The sequence below is a fragment of the Sinohyriopsis cumingii genome, chromosome 14 (genome assembly GCF_028554795.1).
Source record: "Sinohyriopsis cumingii isolate HCF-2022 chromosome 14, ASM2855479v2, whole genome shotgun sequence".
In the NCBI taxonomy this organism is placed as follows: domain Eukaryota; kingdom Metazoa; phylum Mollusca; class Bivalvia; order Unionida; family Unionidae; genus Sinohyriopsis; species Sinohyriopsis cumingii.
In genome coordinates, this window is record NC_142974.1 from 28643112 (window position 1) to 28670555 (window position 27444).

The 27444-nt window shown below is 36.6% G+C and overlaps 1 protein-coding gene across 1 annotated transcript; it reads right to left on the reverse strand.

Annotated features, from left to right (window-relative positions):
- Window positions 1-5086: 5086 nt before the first annotated feature.
- On the reverse strand, window positions 5087-7920 carry LOC149783492 (uncharacterized). Its single transcript, XM_089931737.1, has one exon. The coding sequence runs from the start codon at window positions 7775-7777 to the stop codon at window positions 5801-5803; it is 1977 nt and encodes a 658-aa protein (XP_089787863.1). The 5' UTR covers window positions 7778-7920; the 3' UTR covers window positions 5087-5800.
- Window positions 7921-27444: the final 19524 nt, after the last annotated feature.

Here is a 27444-nt window from a genome sequence, read left to right on the forward strand (position 1 = left end):
GAATTATGTACACATATAGGGTACAGCATATGTTACGTACAAACTTGGGTCCCTATAAACCCTTGTCCCTATAAACCCAATGCGTGACGCGGGTGGATTTATAGGGACAAACAAAACATACACACACACACACACACTATCAAACCAAACGTTGAATTGTTAAAAATAATCTACATCGAATCTCACAAACCTACTATCCATTACACTTACTATACCATCCAACATACCATACACACACAATTCAAAACTCCTTGTGTTAGCATAGCATATGGTATAACGGTACCAATTGCGCAAGTCCAGGTGGGCGGAGCTTAAGGTGTATGGAACATTGTATTCAGAATTAAAGAACAAAACTAGCTGTGATTGGTGCATTATGTAAGACTTGTACTTTCTGTTTGGCTTAAAAAAAAGTTGAGCCTCTTGGCAACATGTGAGTTTGTGTTAATTTCTATCTAGATCATATTTTGTATTTTTTATGATTTTTTTAAAATATGGTACACATGACTGAAAATGTGCTTGTTGTGACTAGATAACTCTTACCCCTGTCTAGTTCCAGTAGAGTTATCTCTCTTAAATGCAATGGAGTACCTGGTTATGTCATTGTCAAATTGACAATCTAGCATTGTTCTATATGACAGCGTGTGACATGCATGCCCAAGTAGGACAGAAAGTATATTTATTTCACAAAACATTAGCATTGAGGTATATGGAAAAACAATTGGTACCGTGATACCTAAAGGAAAGAATAGCCTCACAGTGTTTCCATAGAAACGCATACATGTGGGCGGCATTTATGAACTATACTAGTTTGATGTAGGAAAACAAATGTATGCTGAACACTTTTGGTCAAATATTGAAAGTTCTTTAAGAATAAAATGTATGAAATCTTTAGAAAATAGCACAAGATGGCTTTGGATGGGGACTTTCGATAACTATAGCTATGATAGATATAGACTTGTGTTACCTGATGCCTTTATGTATGTGCTGTTACCTCCTAGATTGGAATGCATGCAACAAAATAAGTTATGTAAACATAATATAGTTGATTTTGGCCAAATATTGGCTATTGTACCTGCAAAAGATGAAAAATCATGTGTACAAAAACAACTATCTTGTTTTTGTAAGGCATGCCATAAACCAGGATAGAGAACATTCTAAGTACACTTGTAGATAGATCACTTGTACCATGTGGGATGTTCTGGCATGAGTAATTTTTAGGTAATTTATTAAGGATTTGGTATTCCTTCCCATTTTGATTTGAATTGTCCTGCTCTAATTGTCCCTTTTTTTTTTTACACTCTCCTGCTTTGAAATTGTTCATGTAGTTAGTTCAATTCTCTTGCATTCCCTTTTGTTGAAGTAGCAGTGAATACCAACAAACAAGAACAGTTTCCTTAAGTCAGCATTTCCCATTGGCACTTGTATAAGCCCAATTATAATCTACTACTGACTTTCAATTAATCCTATTTCTTTCTGTCAAGCTGCTCTTGTGGAATTTCCATGTTTGGTCCAACATTACAGAATGATAACCATTTTAGTCACACAGTGCGTATTCATTCCATTCAAATCCACACTGTTCTTGAAACTTTGCATCCCATCGCAAGAATCCAAATTGGCATGAGATGATATCTGCATGGTTATGGAAGGCTGCACTCTACATGCCGGCATTGTAGAAAATATGAACTATGTGATATGAAAGAGCTGCGTCATCTTAGAAATTAAAATTACATGACTCTTGAGGTCTCCACTAAACATAGGAGTCTAAATGTTAGGTTCTCACTTTGTCAGTAATGTATTTTGAGATAATTTAATTGCAATGAAGTTAATACAGGTTGTTGATGAACTCATCTATATTACATGGATAATGTATTCAAGGTTACCACACCTTATGTATATCATTCAGTTATCTCCCTTACACCAGTCATAACATTTCAAGGAAATAAAATCTCACATTTTCAGTGACTGATTATGAAAATAAAGAGAAGATTTGTGAAGTATTATATTAGCCCTCAATCTTGATGCAAATGTAAGTAGAAGCAATTTGATAATTTCTCACAGTAAAGTTTACAAGTTAAAAAACTGATAAGGTATGTTCTGCTTGGCTCTGAGATAAGTTTCTCTCTATCTTATACCAATTATTATTAAATTCTTATGTAGAAGAAATATACTTTATATGTATCTATATTATCTAAATTATTCACCCTTTTATATTAGATGGAAATGAACACAACTTCACTTGAAATTTGGGTCCTGTAAGGGATGTTATAGCACAGTTGCCTTTGGGCTGTCCTTGGACCTGTTGGGCCCTGCCCCATATATTTGTCCAAGGTAAGGTCATCAAACTTTCACTTCTCATTTTTCGCATTGCTGATTTTGCCACCTTTAATTCCTTTATCATAAGCTACCTCTCCCTTTTAGATAAACACTTTCCTCCTGTTTTTAACTCCATTTGATGTGCTATACTTAGTGTTTATATTTGGCATTTTTCTGTATTTTATTCCCCTAATTTCACCTCCCAATCCAAACATAACCACTTAGAAGCTGCGATTTACTATATTTGGTGACTGACTGGCTTATTGAAACAATTTTATTCACATTACAAAGGAGGAAAGCTTACTATTTGTGTTACAAAGAGGATGGGTAGGTGGACCTTTGTGTGAGGACTGGTGGTTAGTGACCTCTTGTATCTGTAGATAGTGTAAAGTGGTCAAAGCTTATACTTTATAATAAGATTGGGTCATGTCCACCTGTCTCTGATGTTAAGTTCTGCACCTACCAAACAAATATAAATTCCTTTCTTTTAGGTGAATTGTACATTTTGAAGTAGGACAGGTGCATACTATTTGGTACATTGACCTTTGACCTAGTTATTACATAATATGATATAATGTGATTTATCCCATATCACCTATGTGAAGTTCAATAATTGCTGATATGAATAAGATACAACTCATAGTTGAAAGAATTAATTTAATTTCAAAAGATGATTTTGATGGTGAAGCAAAAGTATGAAAACAATAGTTCAAACAGCTCAATGACATTTCTATACACATTCATATAAGACATAGGTTAGTACCTCATCAAATTGTTTTTCACAAGTGAGACTAAGTATATTTGTTACTTATACAGTCCTGAACTATTTCACAGATTATTGGAAAAATTAAGGTTTGCTATAGGTATAACGGTACCAATTGCGCAAGTCCAGGTGGGCGGAGCTTAAGGTGTATGGAACATTGTATTCAGAATTAAAGAACAAAACTAGCTGTGATTGGTGCATTATGTAAGACTTGTACTTTCTGTTTGGCTTAAAAAAAAGTTGAGCCTCTTGGCAACATGTGAGTTTGTGTTAATTTCTATCTAGATCATATTTTGTATTTTTTATGATTTTTTTAAAATATGGTACACATGACTGAAAATGTGCTTGTTGTGACTAGATAACTCTTACCCCTGTCTAGTTCCAGTAGAGTTATCTCTCTTAAATGCAATGGAGTACCTGGTTATGTCATTGTCAAATTGACAATCTAGCATTGTTCTATATGACAGCGTGTGACATGCATGCCCAAGTAGGACAGAAAGTATATTTATTTCACAAAACATTAGCATTGAGGTATATGGAAAAACAATTGGTACCGTGATACCGTATAAGATAATACGTTCAATTCCGCTTATGCCCGGAAGTGCCATTCCCATATTAAGTTCCCATTGGCCCTAGCAATATTTCCATGGCCCTAGCAATATTTCCCATGTTAACTTTCCCTTGTCCCTATAAAAACCCATGACGTCACCGATGTCCAATTCCCACTGTTGCCCAAGTGTCATTCCCATGTTAAATTCCTAGTGTCCCTATACATTTTTGTCAGTTCAAAACTCATTGAGTTAGCATAGCGTATACGAGAAAATGTTCAATTCCGCTTATGCCCCCACATGCCATTCCCATGTTAAGTTCCCATTGACCCTAGAAATATTTCCCATGCTAAATTTCCTTTGTCCCTATAAAACCCATGATGTCACTGATGTCCAAATCCGATTTTTGCCCAAGTGTAATTCCCATGTTAAATTCCCGGTGTCCCTATACATTTTTGACCCCATTTTCCTTTTTCACATTTTTAACAAGGAAGTCTCGCACTCCCTATAGAATCACCATGAACTATACACATACATACATACATACATACATACATACATCTGTGTGTGATTTGTATTTTTAACATAGACTTTAAGAAATGTCAGTCATATCGCTATGATAGCTACAGTGCGGCAGTTTATAGTGATGTCTATCACTGCAGCATCATGCCACATGCATGTGGTATTATGTCCAACCCAGTCACATTATCCTGACACCAGGTCGACGACCAGTCCTAACACTAACCTCTTAATGATGAGCACCTAGCGAGGCAGCTGCTAGTACCATTTTTATAAGTCTTTGGTGTGAGTCGACCAGAGTTCGAACTCACGACCTCCCGCATCCAAGGCTAATGCTCTAACCAATAGGCCACCAGAGCTGTTCGATTCATATATGGAAGGACGAAGAAAAGGACGGAAAGAAAAATGTTTGGCATGATAGATAAGTAAATAGAAGAGTCTGTATGTAAGTAAGTGGATATCGTTCAATGTGAGATGAAGAGAAACCAAACAATTAAAGAAATTTATTTCATTCAGTTGTTAAACAAATACTTGTAATTCATTATTGGTCCAACATATAATTATTGCTAGATGGATAGAGAGATCGATACATCTGAAAAATAAAGGGAGAAGGATGGACGAATAAACGTACGAATCCACTAATATGTGGATAGCTAGATATTACATACCTGTGAGTAAAGTGACCTTTAAAGCTCGTCAACAAAAGAAAAGCACTTTCTTTGTCAAAACAAAACAAATAAACAAACACTTGTTAATAATATTCAAGTCAACAAAAGATCTGAATTTTGCCGAAACACTTGGGATGTGTATGTATGTGTGTGTGAATATATTACCTCTGCCATAATGGTATTGACAATATAAATACACACAAAAAAGAAGTTTAAGAATCAATTCCGACTACTGAATTTGGCTCTGTAATATCTTTATATATATATATATATATATATATATATATATATATATTGCATAAAAAAGTTCACAATCCTTTTTTTAAAATAATTTGTCATGTGATTTGAAACAATTACAACTAACCTTGGTACTCAACGTTTGATGAAACTTTACTGTGATAGTGTTATTACAGTTTGTGTTGATTAAAAAAATGAGTTGAAACGGGGTGATTTTCAAGGATAAAAGTGAGTATCTACAATTTAGCAGGAGCTATATTTTGAACAAAGAACTATATTTTGAACAAAGAACTATATTTTGAACTAAGAGCTATATTGCGATCGAGTTATCATTTGTAAGTGACAATATATTAAGTCATCAAATAAACATTCCAGTTGTAATAAAACAGAACTATTTAATTTTTCGCTTTTAGGGCATTGTGCATAAAAAGGACTTGCCACCTTCTTGCTCGTCTTTCATGATAGATATTATTTATATACAGATTGGTTTCCTACTCATTTCCCTTTCATTAATAATATCGAAGTGATTGATTTGTTTAACTTACGCTGGGCTATTTATTTCAGGATAAATGTAATTTTATTAATTTAACACTGATAATTATATCAATTACGTGTTACATTATACTGAGCCATGACATAAATGTTCAAATAAAACAAAACTTTTATAGAACTAAAATTAATTGTATGCCTTGTTTGTAAATTCGTGTGCATACTTAGACTTGTCACCATCTTCTATCTCCTTCTGGGATGTATTATTTGTGTACAAAGTAGTGAAGTTTCCTACTTTGATTAGTGATAAGAAAATGATCCCTGCTGTAATTGAAAGAAATTTCTCTCGGTTTTTTAAGTACACCAGAAGTAATGACCTGGAGTGTAACACCACTGGGGGATAGTTTATGAATGTTGTTAGAACTGCATCCCACAATATAGACGTTGTCCTCTCTGTCCACTGCTACACCCAATGGATACTCCAGGACACTGGATAAGTAGATGAAGTACTGTTTTCCATCTGTCAGACCAAAGCAATACACTGCATTGCCGCCACCAACAGTTATGTAGACACGTGACTTGGACATATCTAGAGCAGCATATGTATACCATGTCCCTTGACAATCAAATTCATGGTGAATCCTGACATTTCCATTCCTAGCGATAACGCTCCAGTAACACTTATAACTAAATGTAGCACTAGCTGGGCCAGATAGAACGATCTCCTCTCTGCTGACTGCATCAATACCACAACATTTATACTTGGCTGCTAAAGTCCCCATATCTCTAATGGAGTGGTCTCTAACAGTCAGAAATTGGACAGTTTTCTTACCAGGCATTGTTACAGCAACTTCATTGTCTCCTATCAGACATATGCATTGAGAATCTCCAGGCAATGTGTGGCTTGTGATGAAGTTATATGAAGAATCATACAGGCAGCAGGTCTTGTTATTGTCTGCCAAAACTATGTAACCATCGGGTAACATGACGACACCTACGTACAAAGGCTTCGCTTTACTTGGACAGTGAATGTCAATAACCCTCGCGAGTTCCACATTTCGTTTCTGAAGAGGTGTCACAAGACTTGTGCATTGCAAATCCTTAGCCTCCTCTTGACTTGCTATTTTCACCAAACCCACAGCATCTTTAGAAAGTACTGCTTTCATGTTGCTATCGAGTTCAAGTTTTATTCCCATGTTATCCACTCTTTCAAACTTCTCTCTAATCTGATCACTGTAACATTGTAGCTGCTTCATCGTCTTGCTAGTCACTAGAAACTTTTGTGTATCGGACCCAAACTGGTCAACCGTCTCTAAAAGTGCTTGAGAGTTTCTGATCGCACTTACCAAGGACTGACACTGATGATTTTGTTCCTGTGTTCTGATCAACCAGTCTTTGTAAATTTTATTTGCCTCAAGCTTAACCTTCTTTTCAATCTCATCCAACACAACATTCAGTTTCATTCTGATGTCTTTTATCTCTGTAGAAATATTGGTAACATGTGACTCCAGAATGCCTATGTTTTCTTCATTCGTCTCCATAAAATCCTTGAGATGATCTTCTAATTTCCGCATTTGTTCTATTATTTTCTTTGTATTCATCTCCTTCAACAAACCTGAAAGATTCTCTTTCAAGTCGAGCACATCCTGACATGTTTTATGGTGAAGGAAAGAACATGTCCCGCAACAGGCAGTCTCGTGGCTCCTGCAGTAAAACTTGATATCTTCATTGTCATGTTCTGGGCACCCAAATCCCTCTCTAAATCTTATGCGGCTTTCTGGATTATTTTCCAGTTCATCCATGGTAAGAATGTGATGGCTTTTACTCATCTTCATGCTTTTATGAGAGACGGCACAATTATCACACATGAACTCTTCACACACAACACAGAATTTCTTAGCAACACTTTTAGAACTATCTGATGTATTCAAACATACTTCGCAAGAACGTTCTACTTTCGATTTTTCCACTACGGGAAATGGACTGTTGGGAAAAAAAGAAGCCCATTCTCCAATTGGTTTTCCTTTATTTGCAGGCCTGGTTACTGCTCTGCACACAGGACACATAAACTCCCCAAATGTTTTCTCTGAACACTTAGCCTTTTTTGTTATATAATCCTGAAGGCAGTGTTCACAAAAAGAATGCAAGCACGGCAGCTGACGAGGTGAGGTGAACCCGTCAAGACAGATCGGACATCCATGTCCGTCTTTAAAAGAATAATCAATGATTGCAGTAGCCATTTAAACACAAACAGACAGGTCGGTCCTAAAGCTAAGAAGTCACAGCATATAATTATTTTCAGTACTGTCGATGAGAATTTTCTTTGAGCCAGCAATTATCTGCCTGTAACATGTAGCATACGTATCACGTTCAGTTACCTTCCGGATTTGTATGGGTGTATACTTGCAACACAATTTAGAACTGCGACGAGGGGTCTAAAACTTGTACCGGTTTTATACATCTCTAGCGACTTCCCGGAAAATAACAAACAAAGAGATAAAATATCACACACGCACACACACACACACACACACACACAAGCGCGCCTTTACCAGATCTGCCACGTGACTATTTCCAGTGCATCCTCTTCATTTACCCGATTGTTTCATGCCATTGTTTGTTACGGATTAAGGTAGCAGCAGAGAAGGTGAACAGACCATAGAATTCCGACAAAACAAATAAAACAAACAAATAAAATCATCTCGTAGAAAAGGTCCAGATTTTTACAAATTAACGTTTCCTTGAGATGTTTTATTTCTGTTAAAACCAACCCCATCAATAAAACCTTAATTCGAAATAGTATCTGAAAAATAAAGTACTCTACGTGTTTATTTATTCTTGTTTATTTTTTTGACGACCAACGTTGGTAGGTACCCTCTCTGCTGCTATTAATTTTAAAAATCAAAAACATTAAAAGATTTTATCAAGACCCACACGATATCTTGTTCTTGGATCATGTAAATTTATTGTTATAAATCCATGCGGAGTAGCTTGCGCTCGTGAGAAGACATTTCTGAATTTAATTATATCCATGTCACTACCACACAAAGTTTGATGAATATTTCGCAGTGTGTTTGTGTCTACGCCATTAAACACAACTAAAATATTGCAATTGTCTCTAATCACCTTCGGAATTTGTGTATATCGTTGAGTAACATAGATCACATCTGTATTTTTATGTCTACCTCGGGAAAATATTCTGGCTGGATTTGATTGTTTATCTAGCATCACATCGTCGTATACAACTAAATTATTAATAAATCCGTCTATGGAATCTACGGATGGTGCTTCATCAATATCGGTTATAAACTCTATAACATCATTACCCTCATCCAGTAATCGCGCGTTTTCATTGAAATCTTTAAGTACATCATAACATCGCTGATCATCAGGGGATGGTGCTACTAAATACAATTTATCCCATGTCAACCATCTCATTATCAGATTAAGTAATAACTGCGTCTTACCCGATCCAGATGGTCCTATGATAATCATTCTGATGGAATTTGGTAACGCAGGGTGGTGTTTAACTGGCTCTCGTTTTCTTGTTGCTGAGAAATCAATTATATCCATATATATATTATGTCATGAATTTATATTGCTTACGTTGTAGAGTTAAAACTCCAACTACTGATTTAGCTACGGTTACAACAAAAAATAAAAAATAGCGTATGGTGGAAAATGTTATGTATGCGGTAGAAAGAAATTTTCGTTTTTACCTAATAAGCGCGGTGGTGATATTGCTAATTTGATGTCAAAGTTTCCAGGTGCTCCATGGGCTAAATACAGCGGAGAAAAGCATCTACCAGGATATAATTATTGCGGTCCTGGTACCAGACTTGATATCAGGCTCGATAATCAAGATCAACCAAAACCAGGCGAGGAACCAATAAACGCTATTGATCGAGCTTGTAACGCTCATGACGTAGCTTATAAAAGTCAAAATCTACAAGATAGACATATTGCAGATGTGAAATTAATTCACGCGTTAAATTCCATAAAAAATAAAAATATTAGAGAATCATTAGCTAATTGGTTAGTAAGATCCGCGATGAAAGGTAAATTAGCGCTTGGGGCTGGTTATTAATAATGGAATCGATTTATTATTCACCAAGAGGATACTGGAGAGGCAAAGCAGCAATTGGTAAACTTGCTGATGCAGCAGCGGTTAAACATTCTACTGCTAAAACGTGGTTATCCAAACAGGCAATATGGCAAATTTATCTACCACCACCGAAACGAATTCAGTACGCGTATTTCGATGTCAGTGTTCCTAATGAAGTTCATCAAGCTGATATTCTGTTTTTACCGCATGATACTGTGCGTAGAAAAACGTACAAATACGCGTTAACCGTAGTTGATGTTGCAAGTAGATATAAAGAAGCAGAGCCGCTATCAGCGAAAACATCATCTGAAGTAGCCGACGCGTTTAAACGAATTTATCAACGAGGACCATTACGATGGCCACAGCTACTACAGGTTGATCCTGGTAAGGAATTTCTTGGTCCAGTATCATCGTTGATGAAACGACATAATACCAAAATACGACGAGGTCATACTGCAATTCACCGTGATCAGGCAATTGTTGAGCGATTTAATCGAACACTCGCTGAGCGGTTATTTGGATATCAATACGCGAGGGAATTTATTCAGGATAAAAGATCTCGCGAATGGGTTGCAAGATTACCAAGCGTGATAGCTGCATTAAATAGCGAGATCACACGAACAACCAACATGAAACCCATTAATGCAATTACGAAAAAAATATACCAACACAACGAAAAGGTGTTGAAAAACAAAAAAAATATTGGGTGATGTTACAGTCAGATATTTATATGAGCCTGGTGAACTTGAAGGTGGTAAAGCGAGAGCGACTGATCCTATCTGGAGTGTTACCACACACAAAATATCCACCGTGACAAGACCCTCAAGTAGACCTGCAATCTACAGATTAGATTCGGCTGCTCCTCAACGTGGATTTACACGTGAACAACTACAAATAATCTCCGCGGATACACAACTACCACCGCGATCACTTAACTAGCACCCAAGGCGCTGGCGCCTCTACGTCGATTACACTCAAGACAGGTCAACATGGTATTTTCTCGTGTATGACCGCGACTATTATCTTTTCTATCTACGGTAAATTGTCTTGAATCATTACTCGAATACCGCCATAACATTATACAATTGCAACTTGTGCAATGATTATTTTGCTGCTGTTTTAACTCAATAATAAATTCAGCATTAAGATCAAAGTCACGTTTATTTTTTTATCAGATTGTTTGTATCCGATTAATTTTTTTCTTATTATATCATCATCAATGACGTTAAATTTATTAACGATTTCAGGAATTATAATTCTATGTAATTGAGATATTTTTCTGACCCTCGATACCGCTAAATAAACTAAATTTGACCACTCGATGCGATCGTCTACAATCCAGACTCGTGTGTCAGAAATAGTTAATCCCTGAGACGAGTGGATCGTCATAGCGTATCCCAACACCCATGGAGATTTGTCAGCGCGTAATGCATCTTCGACCACACTGATATCAACGGTGACAATATCATTTAATACGAGATTCTGTTTTTCAGTCTGTCCTGGAATATCAACATTAATATTCTCTTTTCGTGTATCTGATGGTCTATAACACAACGATATGGGTAATTCTGGGTATTTTTCTTTATATAGTTGAAATAACTGCTGTTGTAAATCGTCTCTGATTATTTTTCTACTTGCTACGATCAAATCGGTGGGTCTCCCTAAATTTAAAAATTCACTCATTGAGGTCTCTGAGATCACTCCACGTATTATTTCACACTGAATTTTGTTTGATTGTAATCTGATTAATTTTTTAAACTCCCTTAAATTTGCATCGAGAGCTCTATGATCATCATCTATTTCTTCGTAATAATCAACGAAATTTTTTAACCAATCATGTGGAGATGGTCCAACAAAAGGCGGCGGTTGAGCATGATCGCCACACATTGTTATAGCGGTATTTTTCGTCAACAACCAATCAAGAAACGTTTTTAATGTATCCAATGACACCGTACATATCTCGTCCCAAATAATTATTCTAGGTATATATTTTTCTCCCATTCGTTCAGGAGTCCATGTATCCCCGCGCCATCGAAAGAAACTATGATACGTGCACGATTGTACTTGCCGCTGTTTCATCTCGCGTGCAAGTCTGTGTGTGGGTGTCAGCACGATCATATCTGAATTTCTAAAAACATTAATTGCTCGAGTCGTTTTGCCGCATCCACCAGGTCCATTGAGATATACTGTCTTATATCTAGTTATTGGATCACTCAACGATGGCGCTTTCGACATTTCTGATATTTTATTACTCTTACGATAAAAATCTCTCATTGGAACATCTGCTGATTCTGTATAATTGTGTAATAATTCTTTTTTTATTCTCCACGAACCCCATCGTTCATTATTACTTGTAAATTTCATAACAGATTCTAAATATTTACTTGAAATATAAAACGAATCTGTTGCGACTCTGACTGCGGTCTCAGGAAATCTATTAATCATCGATAATAAATTTATGGAAACATAAGCCAACATGGAAGATCTTAGATGAGTATACTGTGGGGAGACATCATTTATGTAACTAACGATCGTACCCAATTTTGTTCCGTCGGATAAATAAGCACTTTCTCGATTTACAAATATATTTCTCGCTGTTGTATCAGCGATTATAAAATCGTACTCGGCATCATCTAGAATTAATCGTGCGTGATGTCTTTTATGATCATATGCACCACCTTGAGTAAATTTACCTATAATTTTTCTACCGAGATCTTTTGCGGTTTTGAGTTTATTCTCGAGAATTTTAGGAATATCATCTTCGGAAACTTCAGGATATTTTTCCTTAAACTCGCTAATAAATTCAGAATCTGACATGGGCAACCAAACTTTCGTCTGTGCATGATATGATATAATCGCCTCACTGACCACCAACGATGTCAGTATTGCACAATCTAGCATATATCGTAATAAAACTATAGGTGCCCAACGTTTTTCACAAAAATGTCTACCAAACCAAACATAACAAATCTTGTGAAGATTTTCGTTAAACTCGAATGATTCAATACAGGCGAATCCAGTCAGATCAAAATCAGGTAATGGTCCATTAATTGCCACTCGCGTCATCTCGTTTGTTGGGTGACCAAATCTTTTAAAGTATGCAGAACAATCTCCGTATCCTAGAAATCTTCCCGGATAACATGCAACCATATCAACCGAAATAACATCATTGTAATTGTATTTGGTATTCCATAATCCGCCGTGTCCGTATTCGACGCAACTTACGCGTACGTCCTCGAGTAAATCAAATCGTGTTGGTTTCCATGAATTTTTGTCTCTCGCGAAATGAGCCGCAACAGATGGAACGGTAAAACAATTAGTTAGTAATTTGTCAGTATTTTCCGCGTGCTTGCACTCTAAAAACTTCTCCGCGAGATTTTTCATCTCGTCATGGAGGCATTCTGTTCGATATATTTCACCATTTGGTCTGACAAACTGATCAAATTCACCTTCCTCATTACTTTTAAATAACCATACCGATACAGGGTCGTTTTTACTTATTTCGTTAATAAAATCAAACATACTCATATCTGCCCCAGAATTATCTGGGGGGTAAAATCTAACAGTTCGATCACGTGGAAATATTGTTACTGCGCTAGTCCATGCATGCGCGTTATGATCAGTAATATTTATTGGAGCTCCTTTCGATTTATATTTCGATTCGTACAGTACATCTCCCGTTATTGTCGCTACGGTTATTGGAAATTTTAATAGTTTTCCTAGTTCAGCAACATCTTCTATTGTAGCACCGGTATCATTAACTGAATCAGCCCACGAGTTTATTTTTTCACGCCTTAAATCAGTTAATCCATTTCCACGCATCGCGTTTGTAAAGTGTTCTATTACTCGTTCGGCTACACAATTTAACCTTGAAAATTTCATCGGCGGTAGTTTATCAACGTTGGGTTTTTTATTTATCTCATAGATTCCATAAATAACCGCTGTTACAGGATACGCTCGCTCATAATACGGTTTGTCAATACCCGTCAGTAGGCCCGGTCTGGAATTTTTACTTAATATGACAGTTTTATTATTACCAAGGACAGGATCATATTTGTCACGGATAATCCAACTACCTGTTTCTGTTAATACAATAAATTTTACCCTGAAGAAATATTTTTGATTGCCCTCGTATTCAGCGATGTAGTTAATGATAGTTGCCGCTCGCTTGTCGTTCATTGTAGCGTCCGTGACAGAGTCGACACTGACTTTGTCAGTGTTGCGTATAATCTTGAACGTTGACCATGTATGAGATGCACCATCCGTGTAAAATTCTTTCTTGGCATCGTGAATTTTCGAGATCAGACTTTTATTTTTCGGATCAACCAAATCTCGCACTGGCAAATGAGATAATCTGTCGAGGTTGAATTTATATTTAACAGGCCTAGTTTGGGATAATCTCTCAAACTCGTTCATATAATTAAAACAAATATTTAAAATAAAAAATATTATATATACAATGTCTCAATACAGATGGTTGATGATCGGCTCAGTAAATCGATGCAAGAAATCCTGCAGAAAGGAATTTTGTTGGATGCACTCACCAAACATACGACGAGGAAGTATAGGACCAGTACCATGTCTGCGGTGTGGTATTGGAGTGCGAGGAAAAACAGGATTATGTGGAAAGTGCGGTGGAAAACGGTTCAGAGAACTTAAAAGATATTATGACAAAAAAAATAATAATGGTGAAAACGCTATAAAATCCGTGGAGGATTATATATCAAGATTTCAGACAAACAATGATTTAAACAAATAATATTATTATAATGGAGCAAAATAAATTTGTCCCACATCCTGTCATTAAGAATTACGAATCAGATATTAATGGTGTCATCAGACACTGCAGGTTAAAAAAACCAGTTGGTTATATTACTAATGCTGGTTATCTAATGTTTACTGTTGGGGGAGAAAACATTATCTGTGTCATAGATTCACGTATGAATGTCATAATGGGATGATCAATGACGGTCTTGTTATTGATCATATTGATGGGAATCCTCAAAATAATAGTTTATCCAACCTTCGAGTTGTCACACAAAGCGAGAACTCTGCATGTGGTAATACAGGAAGATGTAAAACAATCGGAAAGAGGGCGGTAATTTCCACAAACACAGAAACTGGTGAAGTAATTATATTTCGTTCGATGCATTCAGCTGCGAAATATTTTGATATTACCGCGCAATCAGTACAAAGAGTGGCAGAAAATATATATAAAACCGCTTTCTCGAAAAAATATAAGCAGAAAATCACCATTCAATATTGTTAACGAGATAAACTATCAAAACCATTTATTATTTGAGGGGACCCAGTACTGTCTGATCGTATACTACTGAATTTTTGATTATATAAAAGGGAGATTACTTTTTAATATATAGTTTTCTTCGCAGATTTTTGATTTTTTATGATCATAATTAGTCAGTTTAACTAATTACGTCGTAATTAATTACTCGTAGAAGTATTATTTATGGTTTTTAAATATTTCCCATCATACAACATTCCGAGAAATCAGGATAATGTACAACCGTTATTATTGATCCGCAAGGAAGCTGTAATATAGGCACAGAACAGAAACCGTTGTTATGGTATAAATCGATCTGCAGGTGTGTTCATGCCGCTTAGGACTGCTGTTATTGATTCGCAGGTTGTATTTGCAGTCTGCTTAGGAAAAACGCTCTTTATATATTCAGAAACTGTTGTTATAATACAGAAACCGTTATTTTAATGTTGAAGTAGTTATTATTCAGAAACCGCTGTTTTATTGTAAATATTGGTTCCTTAGCTATATATTAACTTCCGAAACATGTTCGTAACAAGGTTCGATGGCTCAATCAGTATGATATTGGACTGTGACGCTCGCGGTCCAGGATCGAATCCCCATGGCTGACAATTTGTCGGTGGTGCGCATAATTGCGATTTTTATAATGGGGGAACCGCAAAACCCCCCGCTCAGCAAAATTCAACCACAATATTGACCGGTGGTTGATACAAATTTTCGTATCACCCACGGGATTAATTATTGTGGGTGGGATTTTGCTGAGCGTATATGTTTGTACTGTCCCTGAAACATCCCGACGAACTCGCTAAAGACTCGATAGGGGTTCTGTGGGGATAATTTTTTTTATTTTAAAGATTTATATGTTACATAATGAACCATGAAAATATCAATGATGTAATTGTTGCTATTAAAAAATTGAAAAAAGATGGAATTAATATATCTGATGAACTAAATCCTGAAAAAATAGTTTCTGATTTTGAGATTTTACAAGAAAGTAAAAACCAGGGAACACACACACTATCATCTGAATACAAGCTCATGAAACGGATTCAGGCGGCAATGTTTCAGTCGCTAGCTACCGTAGAAGATAATCAGGTGAAGGAATTCGTTCCTCTCTCTGCCGCCGTAGAAAGAATTAGATCGCTGTTATCCCACGAGTACGAGGCAAAGAAAAGGATTAGTACTCGTATAAGACAATTAAGAAAAATTATGTCAGATCGTGAAACGATCCAAAGTAACCCCGTTACTGGTGAAACGATCCAAAGTAATAATGAAAATGAAAGTTTTGGTAACTGGGGTCCCTGTCAACGCTGACCACGTGTAGTGTAAAATGATCAAATTTTCAGAAAAAAAAATAAAAACATATTTCTGAATAATTTTTTTTTGCAAGGCTGATTAATTTGTACCAAACACAAAATCTGATTAATTTGTACCAATCACCATATCAGTAATAAAAAAAATATTTTTTTTTTAAGTTGATCGAATTTAATACAGCAGTAAGTCTGATCTCTGTTACAAATGTTCTTCTAACTGTTAAGAAATCCTCGTGTTCGTGTTTAGTGTATAAAAACCCTCACGTGTGGTACATTACATAATATTTAAGATTTCACATACAGATTTATCACAAGTTCTTCTCCACGTATGTCAATTAAGCGATTAAGGTGGTCTATGAGCTTAAAATTTATTCGTGTTAACATATTATTGTGACACCGCAGATACACAGGATTAGTTGGTTCTTGCACGATTAAACTTCCGGGGGGAACTTGTGGTGTGAACGTGTATAGGATGTATCCTTGTTGAGCCTGATTTGATCTTCCGAGATCTATTTGATAGCTGCCATCGATTACGTCACAAACTAGATTAACCGCGACCGTCGACGTTATATTAACGATTCCCGGAGATACGTGTCTCCCGCCGCCATGTGGATCATTATCATATCTAAGAACAGTTGGAGGTGGTGCTAGTTTTTTCCACGCATCGAATATTTTAGGAAAAAACTCATCAATGACATTATTGATAGATTTTCTTAATTTATCTGGATTATAATCAGGAAACTTAAACGTTTCAATGTCAGCTTCGGGTATTTTGTATTTGGCTGCGAAGGATTTTTTATAATCGCTTGATGACTTAAGAACCGTATCTCTAATTCTATTATAGATAACTTCAGAAGAATTAACCATATAATTTAAAACTTCTATGTACCTAATAATATTATAGCGCGCAGATGTCAAATCAGATAAATACTCTTGAAAACTATCACGTAAATTATTTACCTGTATTTCATGGTCTGAGTTTATTGAAGCAAATATAGAATCAATATTCAAAGCAAAAATACGTTTATTAAGATTATAAAAAGGAGCTCTAGGATCATATACAGGTATACTCCCCCTCCATTGCTCTGGTTTTTCCCTTCATACTGATTTTTCTTCTATGTAAACTAACCAATCTGAATTCATTTTAATATCATGACGAAGACTGTTCTTTGACGTAAAATCATCCCGAGTTGGTTCTGGTAGTCCTTCATACACCGGGGGAATTTCAGGCCAACCTTGTACGGATCTGATTGAAGATTGATAAATATCAACGACGTAATCGGGAGAATGTATTTCAATCGTCGAGGACAGGGTCGGTTCATGAACATTAATTGATAATTTTGCTTCTTTTCCGGATATTGATTTTATTCTACGCGCAAATTCATCATTGATTTGTTCGATCTCATAACTGCCAGTTGTTATTCCAACAACAACCCAGTCAGGTGTTCCATCGGGTTTATTTTTACTAGCAAATACAAGCGAATTATTTGCTGGTGTACCATGAAATGATTTTGATCTGATATTTGGCCAGCTGTAATATACCCGTAATTGCGCTAGTGCTATTTCTTTTACTGGAATTGCAGTAGGAAAATTAACACTAAATTCAGGATTAGACGAACTTATCGAGATCATCGTTATCTTTGGCGGAGTTGTGTTGGTCACGATCTGCTGCAGTAATTCTGTCATTATTAATACTTGTATCTTTAATACCGATACCCTCGTCGTATATTTTAGTCATCATTGAAAACTCGAAATCAGATATAATTCCATCACTAAGACTCGCTGATAACAACGAGGATAATTTCGAGTATGCTACCTTCGCTGTGTGTAATTTTATTATGTAATCGGATAACTTTTCGTTCGTGCAAGTACATATTTTTTTTGCGATGATATTAAGCACACCTGCAATAGTTGTTGCTGCTGAAATACAAATAGTTACAGCTGCTGGTGCCATCATTGTCAACGCTGATAATATTACACCGGTTTCAGCAACAACAGCGGATACTGAATAAATAATCACATCAACGATAACCAATCGTCGTCGATATTTTTTTACTTTCACTGTATATTGATCGACTTGATCTTTTAGCGCCGCCTGCCATTCACGCGCTTGATTGTACCTGTATTGTGCACCGTCCATATATTTTTATGCAGTAACCAATTGAGGTGTTTTAGCTACAAATTCCAAACACCACCAGTAAGATGTTGCGGTTAATTTCTCATCAGCTGCTTCCAGAATAAATATTTCCTCGTTTCCGCTATTTAATATAACAGATACAACCCCGGAAAACCTGTCGGTGGAATGACGCCATGGAAACGTTGTAAATATTTCAAATTTTGCAGCACTAAACACAGACAGCCTGTACACGCCAGTGACTGTTGCGGTATATTTGATAGTTTTATTTTGCTGTGACCATGTTGCAAAACCCGATGATACCGTGTATACGATGTTTGTGATATGCCCGGGAGTTATTCCAGCTGAAATTTTAATCAGACTGGTTTTGTTGACAATCTCAGGAATTCCCGCTACGATGTTTTGCTGTGTTTGTTTGATCGTGTCTAGGTTACTTTTGATATCAACGAGTTTTATATCAATGGCATGCGGAGTGCCGAAGAATTCTCCTGCGGTTTTTTGAAAATTTCTTCGAAATCTTGCAAAAGCGCCCACGTGATCATACTCGGCCCGCAGCGTGGATAGTTTTCTATCCACGTTGTCGACGTATTTTTTTGTTGCTGCGTCTTCGTCAGATGTTGGATCTCTTAAAACTACTATTTTGTTTCCGTTCATGCTGAGTTCACCCGTCATTATGTCGCCGGTGTTTTTCACGCGATTAGCAACGCTTCTTGCAATTTCATTTCTAATTGTTGCAAATGATATACTTGAATCTCTGATTTTGCCGCTGTCAGTAAACACGGGAATATTATCCGTAACTGCACCAAGTACTCGTCGAACTATATCATTCCATCTGATATTGCTCGTTTTTAGTTTACCATATCGATCTTGAAAAATAACAACCTCATCTGGGTCAACTCCAGCCATGTTCATAATATCAGCGAGGTCATCTTTAGTCGCAAACTTCGACAGATCAACGTCGGATTTTATTTTCTTACTGGTAGAAGATCTTCCGTAAATATCAACCATTATAATAAGACCTGTTGTTTAAAACGCTTTACGCGCAACGAATCGGTTACTTGTATAATCATGCACAACTTTATGTGGTGGTTTGGATGATTTTGATATAGCGTCGAGTACATTAATTACTTCACGGCCACATATTGGCGGATCTGTCATTGTTTGTGTGGGTAGCGTTGAATACCAAACTCTGGATCTTGCGTGAAGTGGTGCAACATACTTGATAAATTCAACGGGTGGAGCTAACCCGTACGAATCAAAATAAACGATTCTACGTGGATCAACCGCGTATGATACCCAATGAGTACCGGGTCCGGAACGTTCGTCGAGATTAATAATACCTGTTTCGAGTTTGTTTGGTTGTTTCGGTAATTGATCTCGCGTAAAAACACCTATAAAGGCTTTTATTTTTAATTTTTTAGCAGCATCAAGTAAATCAAAATTTGATGCTGGAACATCTAACGTGGAAGCCTTAGACCTCTCCCCCAACGAGATCCTGGCAATCTTAAGCCGCCTCCCCTTTTTTGTATCCATTTCCTGTTGCTTTCTTTAGAGCCATTCCAGCAGCTGTTCCAACAGCACCTAACGCGGCTGCCTTTGCTACGGCTGGAGCAGCAGCAGCTATTACCGCTGGAATATCCGCAAGAAGTGGAAATATACCACCTATGTTAACCATGTCTTTGATGGCGCTCGGAGAAAGATGAAATTGAACTCCAGTTTTTGATTCCAGGGCTTTATTGAAATGTTTAATCTGATTATTTGTCAACGATAATTTGTTTGGACCACCACTAATCTGATCTCGTTTTAGTGATATTTTAGTTCCGCATTTGTTGGCGGTTTTTGATTGAAGCTTTTTTACCTGACCAGGAGTCAGAGTAACATTAACATGACTATACGACATTTTTATATAAATAATATTTTTTCCGAATAATTAAAGATTTTCCACTGGTGCATCAACGACTCTCATTCGACCACTACCACCTTCAAGTAACATGGCTTTATCGCTAAGTATGACCGCGATTGCTGTGTAGAAGCCGCGAACAAGTGGTGGACCAGCTATATCAGGAGGAGGGTTAGTAACATGAGTTCGAAAGTGTATATCAACAACAGATTGCTTGGATAAATCAAGATGCTCCAGCGAAAAATAATAAATCGGATATAGACCTGTAAAATCTAGTTGTGATATTTGCAAACCGGTATCCACATTTTGATCACGTCCCATAAATGACATCAAACGATGATATGCACGCGCTACATGATTTTGATTAAAATTTAACAATATATCCTCAGCCGGTTCTTGATGTCCATTTATCCTCAAGGAAACTTCATTAACTCCAAGGTTATCAAATATCATATGTGAACGTTCTTGATTATTTATCCGGTTATTATTTTGCAGCGCAATAAAAATATGTCGTGGTGCAGAAACACCCTGTTGTGATGCTATATGCCATGTAAATAAACCATTAACATTGCTTTGAATAGTATCTGTGGTTACTGTTAACCATGATAGCAATGATTTACCGCCTTGATCCATAAAAGAGAATAATTTTTGTTCCTCAGTAATTGATGGTGTCATTACTGGCATCCACACTGAAAGTTTTGTTATATTTACTTTACCAGCATCAGCAGCACCAACACCTCGCCAGATTGCATCATTATCATCATTTTTTCCTCCGAGCACAATTGTGTGTTTAGCTCCAAAGATTACCTTTCTAACATTCCTGCAAAATCCAAAGATGTGAGATAATGGAATTGCACATGAAAAAATTTCTATTATCTCCCGACAACGCTGATCGGCGTGTTGCAAATCCTAGGTTGAAAGTCGCGCTATCGCCTCGCACAATATCAAAAGAAGCAGCTGGTCTGGCTGCGTATTCAGGACCATCACCAACCGGTTGTGGATCAACTGCAGTACCTTGTGGTGTCCGTATTTTTGCATACCTGATATGATCAGCGCTGTCAGTAATATCCTTGGCAAACATCATTGTTGGACCGACCGATCTTGTAAAGTCGTCAGAATATCTCGCTAGACCAATTATTGTTGTAGCAACATCAACATCCTTCTGAATTGATTCAATATTTTTTCCATCAATCATGTATGTGGCGCTATCAAACAACGCCATAATCCCGTTGTCGACAAAACCAACACGCAAATTGGCACCATATGCCGTATCATCCCCCTTTACAAGTTCACCTTCTACTTCAATAAACGCTTCAGCGGGCAAGAAATATCTACTTGTATCATGAACCTGTAATTCGATTCTCCCCCGCTGATATGGTTGTTTTGCGTCATAAGAATAAAACTGATAATCACGTACAGATTCATACTTAAGGACAGGTGCCTCCATATCAAATGCTGGGTCTGATTCGCGCTTGAACATTTTTATTATAATTACCATTTTTCCAAATGGTGATCATCGTCGACGAAGACCGCTTCCTGCCATTAAATTCGCTGTTATATTTTTTCTGCTTCTTCAGATAATTCCGCTAGTTTTTGATTTGCAGCTTGATTTATTATTTTACTGACATCTGCAGGCATCACCTCAGTACTTGGTAATTTTACTGGTGGTTGTCGTTTTCGTCGCAATAATCGTGCTAGTCTTTCTTTGATCGCCGAGAACGCCTTACCAGCAACATTGACAATTGCACCAGGAGCTTTATCACGAACAATATCAATAGACTTCATCAATAATTGTTTTGCAACAGGTGCTACTTTGGGAGCTATCCTTGTAAATAATCCCTGAATAACATCACCAAGTCCATCTCGGTAAGTAGCTCTATAGATTGGTAATCGTGAGTTTACCGCTCTGACCTGTACAGGTTTTCGATGATTATTATGTATTATCATCTTATTTTTATTTACCATTTATCTAACAACTAGTCATCAACAAGTTCATCGATAAGTTCTCGGTAAACGCCGATATCCATGATGCCGCCGCGAAATAATCGCTGGCAAATATCAGCTGCTTCATTAATTATTTCTGGTGAATTATTTCCGGCACGTTTTCCTCCTATGAGAACTTCTAACCGTAACACGTCATTGATGATATTATCAGGACAAACAAAATCATCCCCCAGACCACTGCCAGTAGCACCCGGTACATCGTAAATTTCTTCTTCTGGAGATTGCGGTCGATGAGGTTGTTGCTGCGGTGGTGGAAGTTGTTGCTGCGGTGGTGGAAGTTGTTGCTGCGGTGGTGGAAGTTGTTTTTTCTGTTGCTGCGATGATGGAAGTTGTTTTTTCTGTTGCTGCGATGATGGAAGTTGTTTTTTCTGTTGCTGCGATGATGGAAGTTGTTTTTTCTGTTGCTGCGGTGATGGAAGTTGTTGCTGCGGTGATAGAAGTTGTTTTTTCTGTTGCTGATCAAAAAATAAATCTATTGCATTAATAAATGCAATATATCTAGTATCACCTCTTCTAGCCTGGTCAACATTATAATGTATACGAAATATCCACTTGTACCAATTTTCACGACTTATAATATCATCGGCATACTCGGTTTTTAAAACTTCTTTTCGACGATCATAACTCCATACGGCATAATCAGCTAATTTATCTATATTTTTAATTTCCTTTATGTAGTTAAGATGTTTTTCATTAAATTTATCTTTTATATACACCTTTTCCTTGATTTGTTCTTTTCCTGTTTCTGGTAAGTGATCTTTCATCTCACCTATTTCACCAACAGGTTTAGGCTGAGCCGCAGCTATATTAGTTGGAAGATCTCGTAAAATATCCATTGTCTGTCTAGTTCCTCTTGCTATCTCCTCAGTCTGCGCTGCAGTTTGTCTTGATACCGGAAGAAGATCCTCTTTGATGACAGTTGTAACTTTCTTAGTAGCTGCAGTGACGGGCCTAAACAGTTTTTTTAGTTTCTTCTTCATACTCAAATTGTGCTTCTTGCTGCGTTTGTAGATTTTTTCTGAATGAGTCTCTGACAGGAAGAAATTTTTTAATTGCTTCTAATCGTTCTCGAACTATTCTTGCAGAATGAGATTCCGAATGTACCATTATTTTTTTAATATATCAATCTTTTAATTAATATCAGCAGAAGGGGTGTAAATTTAATTAAAAAGATATCATTCATATAACGAACAACTGTGCGTGGCTGCGTCAAGGAACCACTAACAAATGTGATAAAAAATGCCGTGGAGAATATTGTAAAAAACATAATTATCTTATAAAGAAAAATCCTCATGCTGGTCCACGAAGTTGTGTTGGTTGTAACAACGGCGTTAGAGGATTATATCAGATTTGCAAATATTGCGGTGGAGATCAATACAGAAGTTTGATGATATATTATAAACACAGAAAGAACATAAATCCAAAAATAGAAAAACCACCATCAGAACTTGAATATTACATGAAACATAGAACAAATAAAGATGAAACAAATAAAGATGAAACTAATGAGGAGAAACGACAGCGAGAACGCGTTGAGAAATATTCATCAAACTTGGTATGGTGGTAAATTAATAGCAGCAGAGAGGGTACCTACCAACGTTGGTCGTCAAAAAAATAAACAAGAATAAATAAACACGTAGAGTACTTTATTTTTCAGCTACTATTTCGAATTAAGGTTTTATTGATGGGGTTGGTTTCAACAGAAATAAAACATCTCAAGGAAACGTTAATTTGTAAAAATCTGGACCTTTTCTACGAGATGATTTTATTTGTTTGTTTTATTTGTTTTGTCGGAATTCTATGGTCTGTTCACCCTCTCTGCTGCTAACGTGAAGAATTCCGATCAATGCCTTGATTTTCCGATTAGTTGCGTGTGTGCCTTTTAATAATTATTGTATTGTCTTTATTACTGGTTGACATGGTTTCTGCCCAATCCGCAACCCTCCTCTCTCTCTCTCTCTCTCATCACACAAATTATATTGAGCTAAAAAGGACGTTAGTACACAAACGAAATTCCAATAAATAGTCAACTAAATATGAATTGCTCATGCAAATACTTGAATTAGATAGCAAAAACTCGTATTCCTTGGTCGCACGTGTAGAACATCAGCAAACTTAACTGCTAAAAAGGTTTTCCTCTGGGCTGTTGGAAATTTGATTTTTGACCCCCAACATAGCTACAACTCTTTTATATATGATATAAATACTGTACTCAAAAAGTATGATTTAGAAGACTATCTCAACGACTTTATTTTCACTGGAAAATTTCCAAACAAAATAACATGGAAAAACTTAATTGGGACAAGAATACAGATATTTGAGGAGAGAAAACATGAAATGAGTATCAGAAATCCATCAGAGGGATTCGGTAGATTTTTTAAAATTAATCCAGGACTAAAAATGCATCATCTATGGAAAATAGCTTACACTGAATCAAGCAGAAAAATGGAATATGGGACATTAATTCGTATTGGAGGAATGCAAGCAAGACATGGACTGTGTCCCCTATGTGGCAAAATGAGTCATGACCGTATTTTGCACATTTCGATGAATTGTGCCTTAACCTCAGACGACAGAAACCACTTGATGGAAAGTCTATTTTCGTATATGCCTCCAGTGATTTACCGTGATTTCTGTGATCAGATCGATGATGTTATACTGATTATACTACTTGGTGGTTTAAATGATATATCAGAACGTTTAGAATTTGAGGCATGGATAAATGTGATCAGACTATCTACCAAGTATTTCATTAAGATAAAGGATATTATATATTCGATTCAATAGAGAACTCACTCAGAATATAAGGAAAGAAATACTTGTACTGGATTGCAAAGCGATTAGGAAACTAACAACTTTTGTTGTGAGGATACATTTTCAAATGTTCTATCGTATATATATCTCTATCTAGTTTAGTAATGATTTTAATTTATTTATTCGTTTGCTATTGGAAATAATTTAATAAGTAACGAATCCACTATTTTTGTGATTCTATGTATTTAAATGCATTTCTTTTTGTCTTAAAATCTTCAGAAAATGGAGGAATAAAAGAATATCATCATCTCTCTCATCACACAAATTATATTGAGCTAAAACTGGCGTTAGTACACAAACGAAATTCCAATAAATATTTAACTAAATATGAATTGCTTATGCAAATACTTGAATTAAATATTGAGTATGATTATAAAGAGGCATAAGTGACGTTTACTTGTACAAAGTATGTTTGTATGCGTGTACTTGATGAGGGATTTCGTTTAGTCACAGCAGAGAAAATTTCGTAATCACTAATATAGGTAATATGTGTAGGAAACTACACTGAACAAATAACACATCTGTTGAAATTAATAGAGGATGTTGGCAAGTCTTTTTGTGCACATGAATCGAAAACCAAAACATGAACTTCGTTTTAATTTTAAATGCCGAGGTTGTATAAGGTTTATTCTATGATTCAATATATTCGAGTAATGAATGATAAAATGACGAAAATGTAACTTAAAGCATAACAAAATTCGCTCAGGAGGAAGCCAGAACACAACATTAGCTTTTTTGTATCAAATATTAGTTCAGCAAGCTAATTACAATATATGGATGGGTGTCCTTATGTATGTATGTATGTATGTATGTGGCAAATTTCAGCGTCTATTAAATAGCAGCATTTGGTTCTTGTTTTGTTTTAATTATTCTTCAATTGACAAAGTCTTAGAGTTTGGTCCAGATGAATGCTCAAATGTTTGTATGTCTGTGTGTATATTTATGTACCCGAATATGTGGCAGGTTTTATATTTATTATAACATGCGGATGCGGGAGGCCGTGGGTTCGATCCTCGGCTGAGTCATATCAAAGATGTACAAACATGGTACTAACAGCTGCCTCGCTTGGCGCTCAGTATTAAGAGGTTACTGTTAGGACTGGTCGGCCTGCTGTCAGGATAATGTGACTGGGTGGGACATCATGCCACATGTATGCGGCATGATGCCCCAGTGCAAGACATCACTATAAACTGCCACACTGCAGACATTGTAGCGATATGACTGAAAAATTGTTAAAGCTACGTTAAAAATCCAAATCACACACACACACACACACACACACACACACACACACACACATTATAACATAAAAGTATCATGCATGTCATACAAGTATTGGTTAACACTTGATAGAAGGTAGGCTCTTCCTGACGTGATCTGCCGTTTCGTCTACGCCCATTGGATGATATGCACCAAGCTACACAAACACACACGCACACACACACACACACACACACACATGTGTATGTGTGCGCGCCTTAATGCGTGTGTGCATTCCGGCCTTCGATGATTTCATCGAACTTGTACATTTAACTCTCTCTCTCTCTCTCTCTCTCTCAGCAGCCGGGTGGATTCAGATACAGAGATGAATGGGCACGAAACAACCAGAACCTTTCCTGTGGTAGCTGTTCTTTACAGTCTAAAATCTTTCAATTGTAATTTGCAACCTAATAGAAGTTGATAATACGCTTCCTGAGAAACTCAAAGACATAGATGTATAGATGAACATCTTTGTAAAATAGGTGAAATAAATAAAAAATATAATTTATGTCCTATCAGTATTTATGGAAACAGTTTACAAGCTTGGAGGACCACTCCTAACCCAACCCCTAAACAAAAAAGTTTCAAAGTTGGCATGAAAATTTACATGATCCTTGGTGGTAATGATCATTATTGTGTTATCTATGTCTTCTACTTGATACAATTTTACCAGTCACTTCACCGAGTTGTTCCCGATCATTTTCATCAAACAGGAATGTACTCAGCTGTACGGTCACTAGGTGAACATTCGTGAGTAACATTATGTTACTTGCACAGGCACTTGATTCCGGGATAAACTAATGTGTACACTCACCAATTAACACACGTGCATCTGCTTCAATATTGGACGATCTCTTGTCAATGCATTGCAAATATTACTTAAGTAAATAATGTATTTGTTTCGCCTATATTCTAGATACGCTGGACATTTTACAAAATCATGTCAACAAACTACAGTAGGTAACTTGTCTTCTTCAACTTGTCATAAAAAAAGAAGGGCTTAAGGGATGGTCTGTAATCCATTGTCTAGCACTGCGTTTTTATCGCTACGCCGCATTAACTACATCGGGGATTTGCATGTCACTTTACACACACATTC

Coding starts and splice junctions, on each gene's coding strand:
- LOC149783492 (XM_089931737.1), bottom strand. CDS start 7,777: ATGGCTACTGCAATCATTGATTATTCTTTTAAAGACGGACATGGATGT.